The 17,266-nt window shown below is 36.8% G+C and overlaps 3 protein-coding genes and 1 non-coding gene across 7 annotated transcripts in view; 3 read left to right on the top strand and 1 right to left on the bottom strand.

Annotated features, from left to right (window-relative positions):
• LOC100537530 (uncharacterized) overlaps nt 1-17,266 on the top strand; it is an 858,077-nt gene that overhangs the window by 643,129 nt on the left and 197,682 nt on the right. The gene's annotated exons all lie outside the window — the stretch shown is intronic.
• LOC137491106 (uncharacterized) overlaps nt 1-17,266 on the bottom strand; it is a 1,257,671-nt gene that overhangs the window by 46,405 nt on the left and 1,194,000 nt on the right. The gene's annotated exons all lie outside the window — the stretch shown is intronic.
• trnas-uga (transfer RNA serine (anticodon UGA)) lies at nt 2,747-2,828 on the top strand. Its single transcript has one exon. It is a non-coding gene; the product is annotated as a tRNA-Ser (tRNA).
• LOC141381822 (uncharacterized) lies at nt 11,478-16,719 on the top strand. 3 transcript variants are annotated; one of them, XM_073948824.1, is made up of 3 exons: nt 11,478-11,531; nt 11,878-12,027; nt 15,100-16,719. In XM_073948824.1, the coding sequence occupies exons 2-3, from the start codon at nt 11,943-11,945 to the stop codon at nt 16,026-16,028; spliced, it is 1,014 nt and encodes a 337-aa protein (XP_073804925.1). In that variant the 5' UTR covers nt 11,478-11,531; nt 11,878-11,942; the 3' UTR covers nt 16,029-16,719. The 3 variants fall into 3 exon arrangements, with proteins under 3 accessions (XP_073804925.1, XP_073804927.1, XP_073804926.1); XM_073948826.1 differs by having other exon boundaries at nt 11,478-11,526; nt 11,847-12,027; XM_073948825.1 differs by having other exon boundaries at nt 11,478-11,526.

Consider the following 17,266-nt stretch of genomic DNA (forward strand, 5'->3'; position numbering starts at 1 on the left):
TGAATGGTTCTGGCACAATGCCATGTTTAATTGCAAAGCCTTTCCCTAGGTAGGTAAAATCTCAAATTGAAACTTTAGACTTTTAAAAATCAGTTTTTAAGCTAAATATCTGTTCCTCTGCAAGTGCCAATATGCTGCCATATTTAAAGGTGCAGGTGCAATGGCAAGTTTAATTGCATTAATTTCAAGTAGTCACAGTTTTTAGGTATTTTCTAACATTTAAGAATTTTTGCATTTCAGGGTTGTAAGGTCGTTTTTTGCTACGTTGCTGTTTGCAGTGCAGAAATTATTTTTATACACATTGTAGTGTTTAAAGGAACTGATTTTTTTTGTATTGTGATTTTTAGGGTTGTCAAAAAGTATAGAAATTCTATATCAAAAGGTACTGAAATTTCAAAATATAATTTTTTTCGCTAACATTGAAAGCACTGATTGTCCATTGTGTTCACATGCTCAAAAGATATGATTGATTGGTCGTGACAGTCATTGTTTTACCAATCTTTACCAAGTGCAAATACAAAGACACTGAAGCTTTTTAGAGCCCTGGGGCCTCATGTACGAAGACTTGCGTGGAAATCTTACTAAAACATTGCGTACGTACAAAGCTGTAAATGTGCGTACGCAGAAAAAAATTCAGATGTATGAAACACTGCGTACGCCGAGTGTCACGCATATTCTTTTGTACATCCGAATGAACGTGAAACTGAGCGCAACATGCACGAGCACAAAACCCCTCCCTGCCTCCTCCCCCGTATGAATATGCTAATGACTATGCTAATGGCAAAACCCAACGAAAAAGCAATGGCAAAAGCAAGCAAAAAGAGAAACTTTGAACAGAATGTGAATTGGAGGTGCTGCTTTCGGAGGTAGATCGGAGAAAAGCGGTGTTATTTGCAAGTTTGTTCTCCGGAATTAACAACAAAAGAAAAAAAAATAGAGTGGGAGAGTTTAGCTGATGAGGTTGACACAGTTGGGTCTGAACATCGCATTTAAAAAATCAGTGCATTTAAAAAAAAATAGTCTGTTTTATATCTGTAAACTGTTGCAACACTCTGAACAGTTTCAGTGGCGCGCTCGTAAGATGCATGTGATCATGTTTTGACACGTTCGAGCATGAACTCGGCTCGAATCCAGCGTCTGATGAACTCTATCTTCTTTTTTCCCCCCGCTACATATCATATTTTGCCTACTATTTATCACGAGAAAGACTAGTAGGAATCATTAATAAGTTTGTGCATCATATTTTATTTGCACATTTATTGAATGGAAATGTTTCTGATTCACGCTTGCAAATTCATCTTCAGATAGTGTCTTTATAGCAATGTGCGTGCAGTAGATCGCTCAGATTACATTGGGAAAACAGGCGACCGCTGCAAATTGTGCTTTAATGTTTAGCTGGTCAACTGTATGGTATGGAAATCTTACATACCTACTAGATGAACCCGTCTCATACAGCTGCCATTGCAAGGCTCAGACACTTTGTAGAGAAGAATTTAACACAACTGCCTCTAGGAGTCGCCAATGGAAATAAAACAGACACGCACAAAAAATGTGCGTACGCCTGCCAAAAAGCTGCCGTGAACCTGCGCACATTCCCACATTCAGTTCATTGTTAGTAAATCCAAACGTGAGCGATTCTGAGCGTGAAACCTTGCGTACGCCCCAGTTGATCATATGTCAGCTTATGGTCAAATCAGCTGATCGAAGGCGCTTCAAAATGCTCCAGTGTCTGTGTAATTGTGTTTGCATTTAGTGAACAGCAGTGAAGAGTGGTGAAACAGCCAATCACAGTCATTTCTGTAGAGCATGTGAACACAACAACCAATCAGTGGTGTTTAAGAACATGCTCATTAGTGCTTGAATGTTAGCAGGAAATATTTATTTTTTAAATTTCAGTACTGATTGGTACCAAACCCAGTACTTTTGACAACAGTATTGTTGTATTTTTCCGTTAGAAAATCTAAACTCCAGTCTTACAAATCAGCTTTTAAGCTAAACGTCTATTCCTTCAAACGTCCATATGCTGCCATGTTTAAAGGTGCTGGTGCAATGGCTGTTCAATTATGCTTATTTCAAGTAGTCACATTTTTTTTTTACATAACCTCAAACATTTTAGAAAGTTTATATTTCAGAGTTGTAAAGTCCTGTTTATATATATATATATATATATATATATATATATATATATATATATATATATATATATATATATATATATATATATATATATATATAAGTCATGCTTCTAAGGCATGGAAGGAATCTTTTCAATTGTTGAGTGTCCATTCATTGCCACAACAGCAGAAAGACCTTCTGCAGTTATCATTGATCTATTTAATGTCTCCTACATGACATGAAGTCCAAACTATTGTGTTGTACTAATGTCTACATCTACAACAACCATAAACCCAACCTTAAAGTAACCTGTCGTGTTTTAGCAACATCTACACCAACCATAAACTTAAACCTCATTTCACGGTAAACTTTAGTGTTCTGTGAAGGTCTGCGCCAACCACAACCCTAAAGATTGCCTACTTGTAATTTACTGTTGTGGAGTCTGGATAGCTCAGTCGGTAGAGCATCACACTTTTAATCTAAGGGTCGTGGGTTCAAGTCCCTGTTTGGGTGTGTAAGGCTCATTTTGTGGAGCCACAGCTTTTGCCGTTGAGCTATCGCTTAATGAAAGTTTCATCTGGATGCACAATACGTGTACTATTCATGAAGACATGGCAGTTCAGACAGTCTTGTAGTCGTGGCCGAGTGGTTAAGGCGATCGACTTGAAATCCATTGGGGTCACCCCGCATAGGTTCGAATCCTGCCGACTACGCCCTCTCTCTTTTTTAAATTGCAGCAGTCATCAATTGTTTGCATTTCTTGGGAAAAGCGTTGTGCTGGTAGGAGGAGAAAAACAACAGCGTGTTCTCACTGAACAGAAAGGGGCATATCACAGGTAGGAACAAACCACAAAAGAGCCACGACGGCTGTCCCGTAGCTCGCCGTGATCGTATAGTGGTTAGTACTCTGCGTTGTGGCCGCAGCAACCCTGGTCCGAATCCGGGTCATGGCAGGTTTTTCAAGGTGACATTGGCGTTGCACTCTGTGTTGCCATCCGTAATCTCCAGCCACCTTTTAGTGCAGGCTGTGCTAATGGCACGTCCTGAATGTTTATGTTTCCTAAAGTGTGGAAGACTAGGGATTCGATATGAGAAACAGGATCTTTGATGCCAGCATGCTGTGTAGATAAGTACTGATCAAGTCACGCTTCTAAGGCATGGAAGGAATCTTTTCAATTGTTGAGTGTCCATTCATTGCCACAACAGCAGAAAGACCTTCTGCAGTTATCATTGATCTATTTAATGTCTCCTATGAAGGATTCGGATTTCTGTTTTCCAGTCCATCTCATCATGGACCAACGTTTATCCTTTTCATCATCCTGTTTCTCAGTATTTAACTGTGAATTGATTTTAATTAATGAATAAGTTAACACATTGCTTAATATAAGAATGTTCAGTGCATTTGCCTGTCTCTTTATACCTATTTTCAGGAGCCACCCAACTAGGTCAGAGGTCACGGAGACATTGAGTGAAACTGAGGGCTGAGGACGGGAAACAACTGTTTCTATTGTTATTTCTAGGAGTTAATACTGTCTAAAATGTCTAAAGTGATTTTGCTATTTTTACGGTTAAATCTTTTAAAGTGATTCTACTTTTTATTCAAGATAGAACTTGTGTAGTAAGAATATAACTGCCTGAATGTAGATTATACCAGTTTTTAACCAGTTTCGATAAAGACGGCTAACAGTACAGTCAGCCTTGGATAAGAAACAGATTATACTTTGTGTGTGTGTGTTCTATTTGATTGTTGATCCATTTCACAGGTCTGGAGTCAGCTATAATCAGTCTAAAGGATGTCTGATGTTTATGTTTAGATATTGTTCAGAATTGTACGAACAAACCCCACGTACAAATGTTCCTAGTTTATCTGTGTTTTAACCAATCAGGTTAGAACACCAAATATGTATGACACAATTAATGACGTTATGTAAGAGTATAATTGTTATTGATTGGTGATTGTAAGCAGAGCGGCCTAGGAACTCATTGCGAGTGTTGAAGCTGGCTTCTGCGAATGAAACTGCAAACTATCTTCAGTAAACTTGATTTATTTATTTAAATCTCTGACTCCGGCTCTTCTTCATCTACCAGACTGGTCATTCTTTGGGTTAAACTGTAAACTATCCCTAGAGTTTTGGTGGAGGATGCGGGCACTTGTTTACTGGTAACACCATTGATCAATCAACAAAATGAAGGTAGGAAGATTTAAAAATTATAGACTAGGGGTTGTCTGTGAAGTAGTGGGTAGTAACGGAACGCTGTTGGTTTCTCATTCAGACGTGAATTAAAGTGTTGGTTTCTCATTTAGACGTAAATGAAAGTGATGGTTTCTCATTCAGACGTGAATGAAAGTGTTGGTTTCTCATTCAGACGTGAATGAAAGGCGCCAGTGGATTCACAGTAATTTGTGGTAGATTTGTGTGGAATCCCTTAGCGAGCTGGTGCATTTTTGCGGTACACCTATAGTGATAAGTTATAAGTGTAACAGTAGTTGAGGGGTGTACCTCGTCCTTCACCCAGAGTTAAAATACTCAGTTGATGGGTGTGTTTTAAGACATTCTCGGGGATAAAACTTGGACTGGTTTTTATTTAGTAGTGGACTAAATTAACCCAAGATTGTAACTAGTTCCACCACTGCTATCTAACTATATCACAGACAAAAGGCATGCCATAAGAATAGTGTAGGTCAGATTATTAGGGAAAGAAATAATTGAATAAAAATAACAAATAACATTATAATAGAGATCCATTAGATAGTAGTGGCCACAAAAGTCAGGCAAGATACCTAGAAATATCAGGGTGAGGTCGATTGATCAATGATGCACCAGGAGTAATCCCGAGAAAGTTATGACCCTAACTGGATTGGACCGGTCTGGACAGTTTGCACATCTTGGGATGGTTTGCAGATTCATCAAGCAGAAGCCAAGCACTGTTGGTAAGATTGCCCTCTCAATTTCTTCTTGCTTTTGGTGTTGAACTCGGATATAAAAAGAAATAGGTGAGAGCAGAATGCAGTAAATGGCTCAGCTAAGCTCTTGGGTTTAAAATTATTTTAGAACTGATTTTAGGGGAAAAAAAAGTATTCCTTTGGCATTTAATTGTCATTTAAAAGCTAAACTCTAAATATTGAGGGTCTAGTAGCAAAAACTAAGCACAGAAACTGACAGTAACATTATGGTAATAAGGAATAGCTTAGGTTTTGTCTTAGAAGATAAGATTCTGTGTGACTGCACTGTTATCTTGGTCTGGCCCTCACCATGAGCTTGGTTTTGGCTGTAAAAGTAACAGAGACATGTCTGAATAAAAATGTAAGTCTGTGCAAACAAGCAGCTTCATGGTTGGATTTATATATTTTTAATAATATATATGTAACATAAATGGGGGTTTCAAATAATACTTTGATGGATGCAGTTAACCCCTGAAAGATCTAAAACTATTGTTGACTGTAACAGCATTACTTTGAAAATGCATGTCAACTCTGTTTTATATGTTTTAGGACGGGCTTAAGTAAAAAGATATTACAATGAAATTATGTTATTGAAGTTAATGTTATGTTTAATGTATGTTTAAATTTTAGTAAACATGCATTTTCGTTCTGGATTGCTCAAAACTCTCTTTCTCTCTCATTAAATAGTCAGCTAAGAGCTGCTATCTAACAATTGATAAGCACAGTATTCAGTTGGAAATCACAAACACAGATGCAAAGGAAATGTTAGAATGAATACAGAATTTCTACATTTCAATTTGTATACACTCATAGAGGTATTAGTAATTAAACATCAAAGTTAACAAATAAGAGATTGCAAAATGCTTTTGTTTGTTTTCCCAGTGATGGGTTGCAGCTGGAAGGGCATCCGCTGCATAAAAACGTGCTGGATAGGTTAGCAGTTCATTCCACTGTGGCGACCCCGGATTAATAAAGGGACTAAGCGAACAGAGAAATGAATGAAGGAAAATGCTTTTGTTAAAGCATCTTGAAAAACACTAATATACCCCCTGAGCTATAGAGATAATTAATTTGAACAGTTGTTATCACTGTTTGGAAATTACTTGTCTTGTCTTCAGTGGTTTATTACTGTTTGTAACTTTTGTCTTATCCTTAGTCTCAACCATCACATACAGGGCCTGATGGCTATACTGAGGTAGCAGACCCTGACACTGAATGGATCAGGGTGATATCTAAACTCCCTGAATAATCTCAGCTTGATATTCAGTTGATTCAAGTGTTTGATTAACCTGTCTCAATGTTTGAATTCTAGTAGGTAGTCTCAATGGCTTTCATGGTTCTTGACTGCACTTTCCCAAGTTTGCAGAAAATTCTGAATCAAGGAGGAAGCCTGCACAGGAGCTTGCAGTGTGAGTGGCAGTTGACCGGTAGGCACGAAGGGGGGTTCCCTAAGACGGGTAAGATTTTCCTTTGGCCAAAGCGGAAAACAACCTAAGGCATGGGACCCCTCGTAAACCCCGGGGCATCTACCTGAAAAGGGGAATGTTTAATGTGAAAGATGGTGCTGGACTGGGGTGATGCTCTATCGGCTAAAGCATCCTTAGAGGGGAACTGTTTGAAGTTACAGTAATCTGCCTCGGTGGCCCCGTTCAGACCTGATTACGAGAATCCTGCCTTTATTGAGGACATGTCTGTCCTTGTGACAAGCATCAACGGACTAAGCCAGGGTATGATACCCTGAAGGAGATGATTGGTAAAAAGATAATGGCAATGGGCTTTCAAGAACCATTGGAGACAGTAAAGTTTCTTAAATTTTACCAATATCAATGTGGTTGGCTGCTTTAACAGCACTGGATATTTTATATGTCTGAATTTTAAGAATGCTGAATTCCTGAATGTGAAGCTGAGATGATTTTTAACTGATGTGTCAGTTTTTTTATAGTATTTTACTGATGCAGGTCCTTATTCATGGCAAAGGACATTTTCGAGATGGTGCTGGCTAAAGATAAAAACTGGCTGTGAGATGGTTTGGATAACACAGCTGAATGGAACTAAGCAGTTAAGGTAAAATAATTACAAGAAATTCTCTTAGTCTTTAAATAGTTCCAACTGAGTTTTGAGAGACAAAAAGTTTTGACATTTGGAACATTAGTGAATGATTAAAGATTCTGTATTGTAATAATTTTAATGTTATAGTCTAAGACTATTGAAAATTTATGTGCATGAAACAGAGAGACAGAGACTGTTTGAGTGAAGCCATGAGTTGTGTTTTGTTTCTGTTATCGACTTGCTTAGCAACGATAGTAAGAAAACAATATGCACCAGCTGATTGTCTCAAAAAAGACACTGATTATGAACAGGGAAACTTTGAAACTTGATAAAAGGTCATGTAAATCCAGTTGAAACTGGACACAGAATTTTAAGAATAAATGTGTGCGAGTTCAACACCAAAAGCAAACTTAGTGATGAGCTGTCACAATATTCATATCTATGGTACAATAATGCTTATTGTCCTGAGGGAATGATTCGTCCCTGTTGTATGAATATTGTCACTAACCTCTAGAATGAGTGTTATATTATTACAGATTGTATAAGCGAAATGCCAGACATTGCAGAAGTCAATAATGCTGAGTGAATCTGATGAAAAGATGATGCAGAACATGAGATGAGCTTTAAATGGATGGGTTATCCAGCTCTGTTTGCAATCGTTAATAATGACTTCTTTTCCTGATTCAGATTACTCTCTGGAATAATAATAATTTTAAAACAAGTTTTATTAGCTTATAGCTGTGAAATTGAAGACTGCCATCCATATCAGGTTACAAACCCATGTCTAAATTGACTGAGAAGTTCAAAGGTTAATTACAGTTAATTCTTTGCTATCTGAATATTAATGTTACATATTTTAGACTTGATGGCATTTAAACAGTGACATTGGCTAAGTCACTAACCACAATAGTCCAGAAAGCATCCTCACTCTAGCATAGGAAAAATAAGCAGAGAATTGAGTTGAAGTCATTTGTGTTAAAGGCAAATGCTGCAGTAAATCACGCTGTCTATGTGTGTGTGTGTCCTCAATGGTAGAGGAACATAATTGTTTGGATGTTGTGTAAAACAGAGAGATAAAAAGTGTTTGCATCTGATGGTTGAATTCAGTAAGAAGTATTTATACTACTGCAGCGAAAATTAACATTTTAGTAAACAGAAGTGCAGCGTGAACTTTAACAGCATTTTTAAGCAGTCAAGTCAACTCAAGTCAATATTATTATTGTGAATAGACTGTCTTTAAATGAAAATTTAGTAGTCCATATCCAAGCAAGAGTCTTGATTATATGTGGTAAAAGAGTTGTTAAATCAGTCTGTTCTTGTTCAATTGGTAATGCTTTCAAACAGGTTTCACTGTCAAATGACATGTATGAAAGATTTTCAAATAATCAAAAGTTTGAGCAAATAGCTAACATGTGAGCATTTCTAATTGACCAGACAGTAAGAATCGAATGAATTTTATACAAAATCATACTGTTTGCTTCTGATTATGTTGAATGGTTTAGTCAGAGTAAAGTAAATGGTACAAATGACAAGTTGAGAAGAAAATTATAAGGTTTAGTCTTATTTCTGTTAAAAGATGCTTGAGTTTGAATTACTCGGGTTTGATCTTTGTTGAATTTGACTAAGATTTTGTTAAACCCCTAAAACGTGGGAACAAAAGAAATGGATTCACAATCCCTCTTATTGCTTGTTAATGACTTGGATTAATAGTTTGTAAAAACCATTACATCTTTCTTGGTCTTTAGGTAACAGGTAATATCTATATCTAGTCTCTTTGAGGTGACTGAGGGTCTAGCTCAATTCATTTAGCCCGGCTTCCAGAGAGTGGATTTGATATTAGTTTGTTAACTGTGAAGGTGAATTTGGCTCATTATGGCCAGGACAAGGGTGCTTGTACACTTCCTATCAATGATACAGAGAAATGTGTTGCATCACCACAATCACATCATTATTTGAATAAAAATATATTTTAAGTGGACTTGGAGGTGATAATTAAACATGGTAATGGTGCTGAATTGGACTATTGTGCTGTTGGCATGTTTAATGTGTGTTAATGTAAAAATGCTTCATTATTCTAATTTGAAGTTACAGAACATGCAGATGAAGGTTTTAAAACTGGTGAAGATAAAGATGTTTTTGCAGGTCATGAATTTGAATCCTGTGTGGCTTAGGTCGAGTGGATGACCTTTTGTGTCTGATCAGAGGATCTCTGAGCACTAGAATTAGCCTGTATGTTTGGATTTAGAGTTGGAGCAAGTTGTAGATGCATCAGAGGAAGTATCGATGGAAATTATGAGTTGTTTACTTCTGGAGGACTTTTAGGGCTTGCTCATTTGTGTTCACATTCTGGACTTTGGTCCGCTGTTGTTGTTTTTTTGTATGTTTTCACTTCTGCTTGCAGGACCCTTAATCCCACCGATGATGAGAAGCGTGAACTCCTTTTGTGGGTGGAGAGTGAAAGAGCCCTTAGCTTGGGGACTGGAATTTTTAGGTTTCAGCTTGTCCAAGAAGGGGTGAAGAAAACTCTGCGAACTTATTAAGGGAGCATGAGTCATTACTTTCACTCTCCTTAGTGACCTCACTGGTTGACCGGAAGCGGAGTTTGGACTCCATTCGGGTCAAAAGGGGGGACTGAAGGATTCGGATTTCTGCTTTCCAATCTGTCTCATCATGGACCAACGTTTACCCTTTTCATCATCCTGTTTCTCAGTATTTAACTGTGAATGGATTTTAACTAACGAATAAGTTAAAACTGCTTACTGTAAGAATGTTCTGTGTCCTTGTTTCTCTTTTTGCCTGTCTATTTTAACTTTGTTTTCAGGAGACACACAAACCAGGTCATAGGTCATGGAGACCTCTCTCTCTCTCTCTCCATCTGGTCTTATGATTGGAGGTCCAATACAGAGGAGAAGAAGACACCTGTTTTATTGTCCTGATATATTGCCTATAATTTTATAGCTGTTTGATTGATCTGTTTTTGAGTATAATTAATAGTAATGTAATTCCTTTTTGTGTGGAGACAGACTGTGTGTAGCCAAGATATTGCAGCAGACTGTTGATGGAAAACAGTCTTGAACCAGCCTGATAACACAGCTGAACGTACAAGAAACATCCTTGGAGTCTTTAACACAGATGGTCTTTTGTGTCTATTGTGTTCCTGGTTTAGCTTTTTACAGGTTGGAGATCAGCTCCTAATAACTTAGGGCGACCTCACCTCTAGGCATCAGGTCGCCATCCATATCTGGATACAAATACAAGGCTTTCTTTGACGCACACATTAAGGCCATCCATATCTGGAAGTAGATACTATGTTTCTTTGACGCATGTATTTAGAATTGTCTATTTCTGTTGTAACCAATGAGAACTGTTTACCTGGATCCCACCCTTTCTAGACTTGTGTAAAGAGTATAATTGTTCGATTGTTGAAACTGTAAGCAGAGCGGCCTAGGAACTCATTGAGAGTGTTGAAGCTGGCTTCTGCGAATGAAACTGCAAACTATCTTCAGTAAACTTAATTTATTTTTTTTAAATCTCTGACTCCGGCTCTTCTTCATCTACCAGACTGGTCATTCTTTGGGTTAAACTGTAAACTATCCCTACAAGTGAAAACTAATTACTCAAAAAATAAAACTGTGGAATATTAAATACATTTGTCTATTTTTGTTCTATTTCAATATGTATTTTTCATTAGAGTAAAAATGTATTTGATTTCAGATGTGCATAATAACAATTATAATAACATAATAACAACCTGTCAAAATACAGGTTTAAATCACAATGCTTATAAGCTGTTTAAAGAGCAACTTTATTGAAATAAATGAGAAAGATTCAATATGCCTATCACAGAAAATAAAATGCAGATGCAACCATAGAAAAAAAGAATGCAGAATTCCTGCAGAATTCCGCAGATTTTCCACAGAATTCCGCAGATTTTTAGCCCATCATTAATTCTGTTTATTTACTTTGAGTAAATATGTGTACATCTAAATTTAATCAGTTTTAAAATTAATTACAGTAATATTATTGACTAATATGAAAATGTTAATCGGATTAAGGTACATTGCAGTTTGTAATGTAATATTTTCTCTCTTTTAGTAGATATATGAGAGACTTGCTTTGTTTACCAAATAAGGTGAATCTATTTGGATTTGCATTGTAAACATTAAATAAAAGTAAAAAAGGTATTATTTTTATTTCCCATATTAAGGTTTTAGTTATGATACTTCCAAAATCATTCTGCAGAAATCCGCAGATTTCTACCAAACTTTTCAGCAGAAATAGCAAAAAACATCTGCAGATTCCATCTGGCCCTAGTCATGACAGTAAGTGGCAAAAAAGCTTAACAATAAAGACTTTTATTTTGTCATGTGGTGTGACGTCATCAGGCGGCGCCGCTTCAGCGCTGTAATTCAACTGGAGTAAGGTTTGTTTTAAAACGTTTACAGATATAAACCGATTTAAAGTTAAAGTTTTCGTTTTTTATATGATGTTAAATTATGTTACTGCTGTTGGAAATATCATTTTAACCCTTTATACAACTTAGTACTATTTTATTCTCAGTAACCAAGGGCTTTTATTTAAAATAAAGTAACAGAAAAGTGTGTAGTAAGTGTTTTAAAGGAACGTTTTACCTGATTTCTTTTTGTTAATTACTCTTATATAAAGAAACTGTTTAAGTAGTTAAGTGTTAAAGAGAATTTATTTTGTTTCTGTTCATTGTTTTATTTATTTTAAACAGGACATTTTTTTGTTTTGTTTATTTTAAACAGGATAAAGTGTCCAAACGCAGAGAAAAACTCCTCCAGAATCGACTGATCTCCACACTGTTATAAAGATGGCGTTTATTAAACAGGAGAGTGAAGATGTGAAAATTGAAGAAACATTCAGAATCAAACAGGAAGATCTGCAAGAACAAACAGGTTAATTTTTATTCTCAGGCCCCTTTTACACTAGTGCATTTTAGTTTTAAAACGATGTCCACACTAGCAGTCCACTGAGCGTTTCTGAACAGCTCTCTGTCCACACCAAAACACTAAAAACGCACATCACGTGACCACACACACTCTCAGGCAATCTATGCAGCCTATCTACCCAGATGTATAAACTTATTGTCTGTTATACTTTTATAATGGCCTTTATCGATTAGTAAAACTGATATTTAGCAAAAGAGAGGGTATGTTTCATATTATCACTGAAATTGAAAAGAGGCAGTTGTTATAGGCTCCATTTTGTTATAAATATCCACACAGTAAAGATGACGCTCATAAATGCAGCACGACGCCACAACATTTCTGCTGTCTGTTAAGTTGCTAATATCAAAATGAAAATAGGCAGTTCCTTAAATCATGTTTTCATTTTATTGTTGAGAAAGTGAAACAACGTAGCCAGGGTAATGTGAATAAAGTCATAAAGTACACTGTTTCCTTTAAAGATTTACCCATGTCCTCGGTAGGCTGTTTTCCATATCAAACAGAGGAGGGGGAGACTGCAGCCTTGATCAAACTTGCGAAGTCTGAACTTGCAAGAAGAGGATGCAGGGCTGAACTCTGTGTAACATTAGGCTACTTAATATTGAGGAAAAGCCCCAATCAGATAGGCGAATGTCGGCAGCCCTGCCTCTGTTTTCCCCCATCCACACTGGAGCAGCAGTGTTTTAGATTGAAAACAGCTCAGTTTTCGGCAGTCAAAAACTAATAACCATAGCAAAACTTATGCATTTTAAAACGAAAACGCATCAGTGTAAACGGGGCCTAAAAGACTAACTCAGTCATTTGATCCCCATTCAGATATTCATTCATTTATTCATTTTCTTGTCAGCTTATCCAGCAAGTTTTTACACAGCGGATGCCTTTCCAGCTGCAACCCATCTCTGGGAAACATCCACACACACTCATGCACTACAAACAATTTAGCCTACCCAATTCACCTGTACCACATGTCTTTGGACTGTAAGGGAAACCAGAGCACCCGGAGAAAACCCACACAAAGGCAGGGACTCCACACAGAAACGTCAACTGAGCCAAGGTTCGACCCAGTGACCTTCTTGCTGTGAGGCGACAGCACTACCTACTGCGCCACTGCTTCGCCTTTCATTCAGATATATTTTAATAATAAGAATACTAAATTAAATCCATCTTGCAGCCCTTAGTGTGCTGCCTAGTTCTCCTAAATGCACATAAGCACTCATTGAAAGACAGGAATATGTTTGCATATGTCACGTTGATCACAATTCCCCTTTTTTCATCAACTTCTTCATGGGTTTAAACTTGCTTCTAGTTCTAGTTTCTAGTTCTCACAGATAGTATCTAAGTTAGAATTACATCATTATTATAATAACTAATTACCAGGACTATTGTGTATAAAGAGGGTTTCCGTGGAGTCTTAAAATGTCTTGATTTCCAAAATCAAAATTTTAGGCCTTAAAAAGTCCTAAATTTAGTGAAATATTTTGCTGTAGGTCTTAAATCTCATTGTTTTTTTACCCAGACATTTAAAAAGAATATATTTAGAGCAGTAATCACAGTACCTTAAAACCATGATATTTTTATTCAAGCTTATCATACTGTCAGAATCTTATACTGGCCCATGCCTAATGCTGCTTGATGTTGCAAAGTCATATTTTCTTATTTTATTGTTTTTCTTTGTATGTATAGTCATGAACATGTATAGCCGTTCATTATTCCATGTCATTTCTCCAATAGGCAACTGAATAGTAAGTTTTAAATCAATAGCAAATGAGATCAGGTCACTATGACATGATTGAGAATTTTTGTATGTTGCTGTTTGTCGTTGTACTACACTTATTCTGAGAGCTGATGCTAAGTATTCTTAGGAATTTTTACACTTGAAATTGTTAACCCTGGGTCATTCTAACCCTGGATAAACAGAATCCTGGGTTACCTGTAAATACGTTTCGCACTGCTCATGCTATGCCTGGGGTTATAAAATAATCCTGGATGTTCATTAACAGACAGTTCACATTCGCAAAACCCGAGTTAACATTATTATTTGTATATTTTTGTTGTCACTGTCCCCGATTGGACAAAAAGCAGATAACCTTTTTTTAAATGGCATTTCTGCATCTTGTCGGGTATAAAATGTCATCATATAGGTCTTCAGCTAAGCCTCAGGATATACGCAAAGGCAAGAAAACAAAGACAAAAGTACAAATGAATGAAAACAAGTAGCAAAGTTTGTCATCTTCTCATCACTCCAGTTTACAGCAAACATGGCATTAAGCATTTGCAAAAGTTCATTCATTCATTTTCCTTCGGCTTAGTCCCTTTATTCATCAGGGGTCGCCACAGTGGAATGAACCACCAACTTATCAAGCATATGTTTTAAACAGCGGATACCTGTCCAGCTGCAAACCAGTACCGGAAAACATTTGCATAAGTTATATACAATAATGCAAACTCACAAATATAAGCTGAATTATGCGCACTTGCTATGAACTTGCAGGATTTGTGTCAATCAGGTTTTCCAAGAAAGAGATGCACATGAGGGAACACAACATGAGTAATCTAGAGCGAGTGCGTTTGATCATTTGCATTTAAAGCCACAGGCACAAAAAGAGCTTGGTTTTCCTCTGACCTCCAAAATGAAATATTCTGCAAGGTATATGATCTGATTTTGAGCTGAAACCTCAGATACATTCTGGAAACACTAAAGACTTACTTTACATCTTGTAAAAAAGGTTCATAATAGGAACTCTTTAAAGGTATTTCTGACCCAAAAATGAAAATAGCCTCACCATTTACTTTCCATTGTGTGGTTTTAAACCTTGATGAGTTTCTCAATTCTGTTGAACACAAAATAAGATATTGTGATAAAAATTCTGGCTCACTTTGTGTTCCAGAAGAAAGGAAATGTTTAAAAGCACATGATGGAGAGTAAATGGTAGAGTCCCTTTAATATTTGGGGTAAATATCCATATCATGCTTACCACTTTGTGCTTTCATACTAAAGTTCACTTTTTTTGTTCTTTTAAGACCTGATGGTGCTGAAAGAAGAGACTCATCAATGGAATGAAATGGAAGAGAAACAACAAGAAATAACGACTGACGAAAAACCCACACTGACTAAAAAGACTTCATCACGTGGAAGACCTCGGAAATCCAAATCTGGGTGTAATTTCAGCTGTAAACGGTGTAGAAAGAGTTTCAGTCAAAGGTCATACCTTGATGTTCACATGAGAGTTCACACAGGGGAGAAACCTTACACCTGCGAAGAGTGTGGAAAAAGCTTCTATACTATAGGAAACTTAACAGTGCACATGAGAATTCACACTGGAGAGAGGCCGTACGCATGCCAACAGTGTGGGAAAAGCTTCTATACTACAGGAAACTTGGCAGCGCACATGAGAATTCACACTGGGGAGGAGCCTTACTCTTGCCCTCAGTGTGGAAAGAGCTATAAGCAAAATGGCAACCTTGAAGTCCACATGAGAACTCACACTGGAGAGAGAAGCTTTATTTGCACACAGTGTGGGAAAGGTTTTTCTCAAAAACAAAACCTTACCATCCACATGAGAATTCACACTGGAGAGAAACCTTACACATGCACAGAGTGTGGTAAAAGTTTCAGATGTAAAAACACACTCGATCACCACATGATAAGTCACACCGGAGAGAAGCCATTTGCATGTGCTCTTTGTGGAAAGAGCTTCACAACCAAAGCTAGGCTCATGAATCACACCAATGGTCACACTGGAACCACAGTGTTTACATGTGATCAGTGTGGAAAGAGTCTCTCATGCAAAGACTCCATAAAGCAACACATGAAGATTCACTCAGGCGAGCGTTTTCGATGCAGTGAGTGTGGAAAGGGCTTTAAATATAAAAGAAGCCTCGTCAATCACATGAAGCTTCACAATGGAGAGAAAAAATGTCCAGCAGAGCTTAAGGCTTTCCCGGGATAGCATGGGATAGCATCTCGGGACAAGTGTGAACTCTTGAATACATCTCAAGTTACTGAAATGAAACCCTTTGAACCTGAAGATTTAAACTCAATAACTGAAGAGGGGTGAAGATGTGCCAGGTTGTGAGAGTTTCTACTTCTTCTTTGCAAGAAAGCAAAATAACTTTATATGTGTTTCAAGTTATTATGAACTGAAATGCACTGAGATGCAGAGAAAACTGTCCTACACCCTTAGATTTTGTTTTTAATTATTCACATTGTTTGATTTTCACTCCCTTGAACAAACACCAATTTGCCTCTAATTTTAGGCTTTTGTCTGCAGTTTCACAAAACTTGTTGGTGAATGAAAGTCCACATAAACTCGGCCAGTGTGAACTTGAAATGACAGTGAGAGACTGATGCAGACTCCATAAAGCCCCGATCAGACTACACAATGCCATTTGCCTTTTACCACAGATCAGATTTGTGTCAGATTATGAGATTTTGACTTGATCAATCTTGATGTGTTGTGGGTAACAAATGAAGACTTTGGTTTCAAAACACTACACTTTTATTTTGATGGACTGATTTTAGAAAATAAAAAAGTTTTCCTCATGAAGACAATTAAACTTTCTGTAAACAACTGGTTTCCTTTGAAGAAATGTTCTTGTGAAAACTCCCACATTACTACAAATAAATCTGTGTATGGGAAACCCAGTATCTCTATTGTGAATGAGAATATGAGTGATTTGTTAGCTTACAAGCTAATTCCAGTGCTCAAGAGATTACTGAAGCACTTCAGCTATCTGTTCATTCAAATTATATATATATATATATATATATATATATATATATATATATATATATATATATATATATATATATATATATATATATATATATTAGGGATGTGCGGAGCAGCCAGTATTTGTATTTGTTGAGGGGGGAAAAGTATTTGTATTTGTATTTGTATTCGAGTAAAATTCAAAATGGCGCAAAAATATATATTTTTTCTATTACACTTCTAATTTACATTATAGTGAAAGTATTGTTTAATTATACCCATTATATAAATTATAGACATGCAATATTGGCTGTTGTTTTTGAACATGTGACAAGAAATGTAATTGAAAAGAAAATAACATAGAAGCCATTATCTCATCCATGGTTAAACCAACAATTAATAAAATACCATTGTGAATGTTATGAACCCCACCACCACCGTTCGTATTGAAGGACACTGAATAGACAGAATAAAAA

This window comes from Danio rerio, chromosome 4 (assembly GCF_049306965.1).
Source record: "Danio rerio strain Tuebingen ecotype United States chromosome 4, GRCz12tu, whole genome shotgun sequence".
Lineage (NCBI taxonomy): Eukaryota > Metazoa > Chordata > Actinopteri > Cypriniformes > Danionidae > Danio > Danio rerio.

What these genes read in the sequence shown, in the direction of transcription:
- LOC141381822 (XM_073948824.1), top strand. Translation starts at nt 11,943, where the DNA reads ATGGCGTTTATTAAACAGGAGAGTGAAGATGTGAAAATTGAAGAAACA. An exon ending in AGATCTGCAAGAACAAACAG is followed by an intron (nt 12,028 to 15,099) that starts GTTAATTTTTAT and finishes TGTTCTTTTAAG; the next exon opens with ACCTGATGGTGCTGAAAGAA.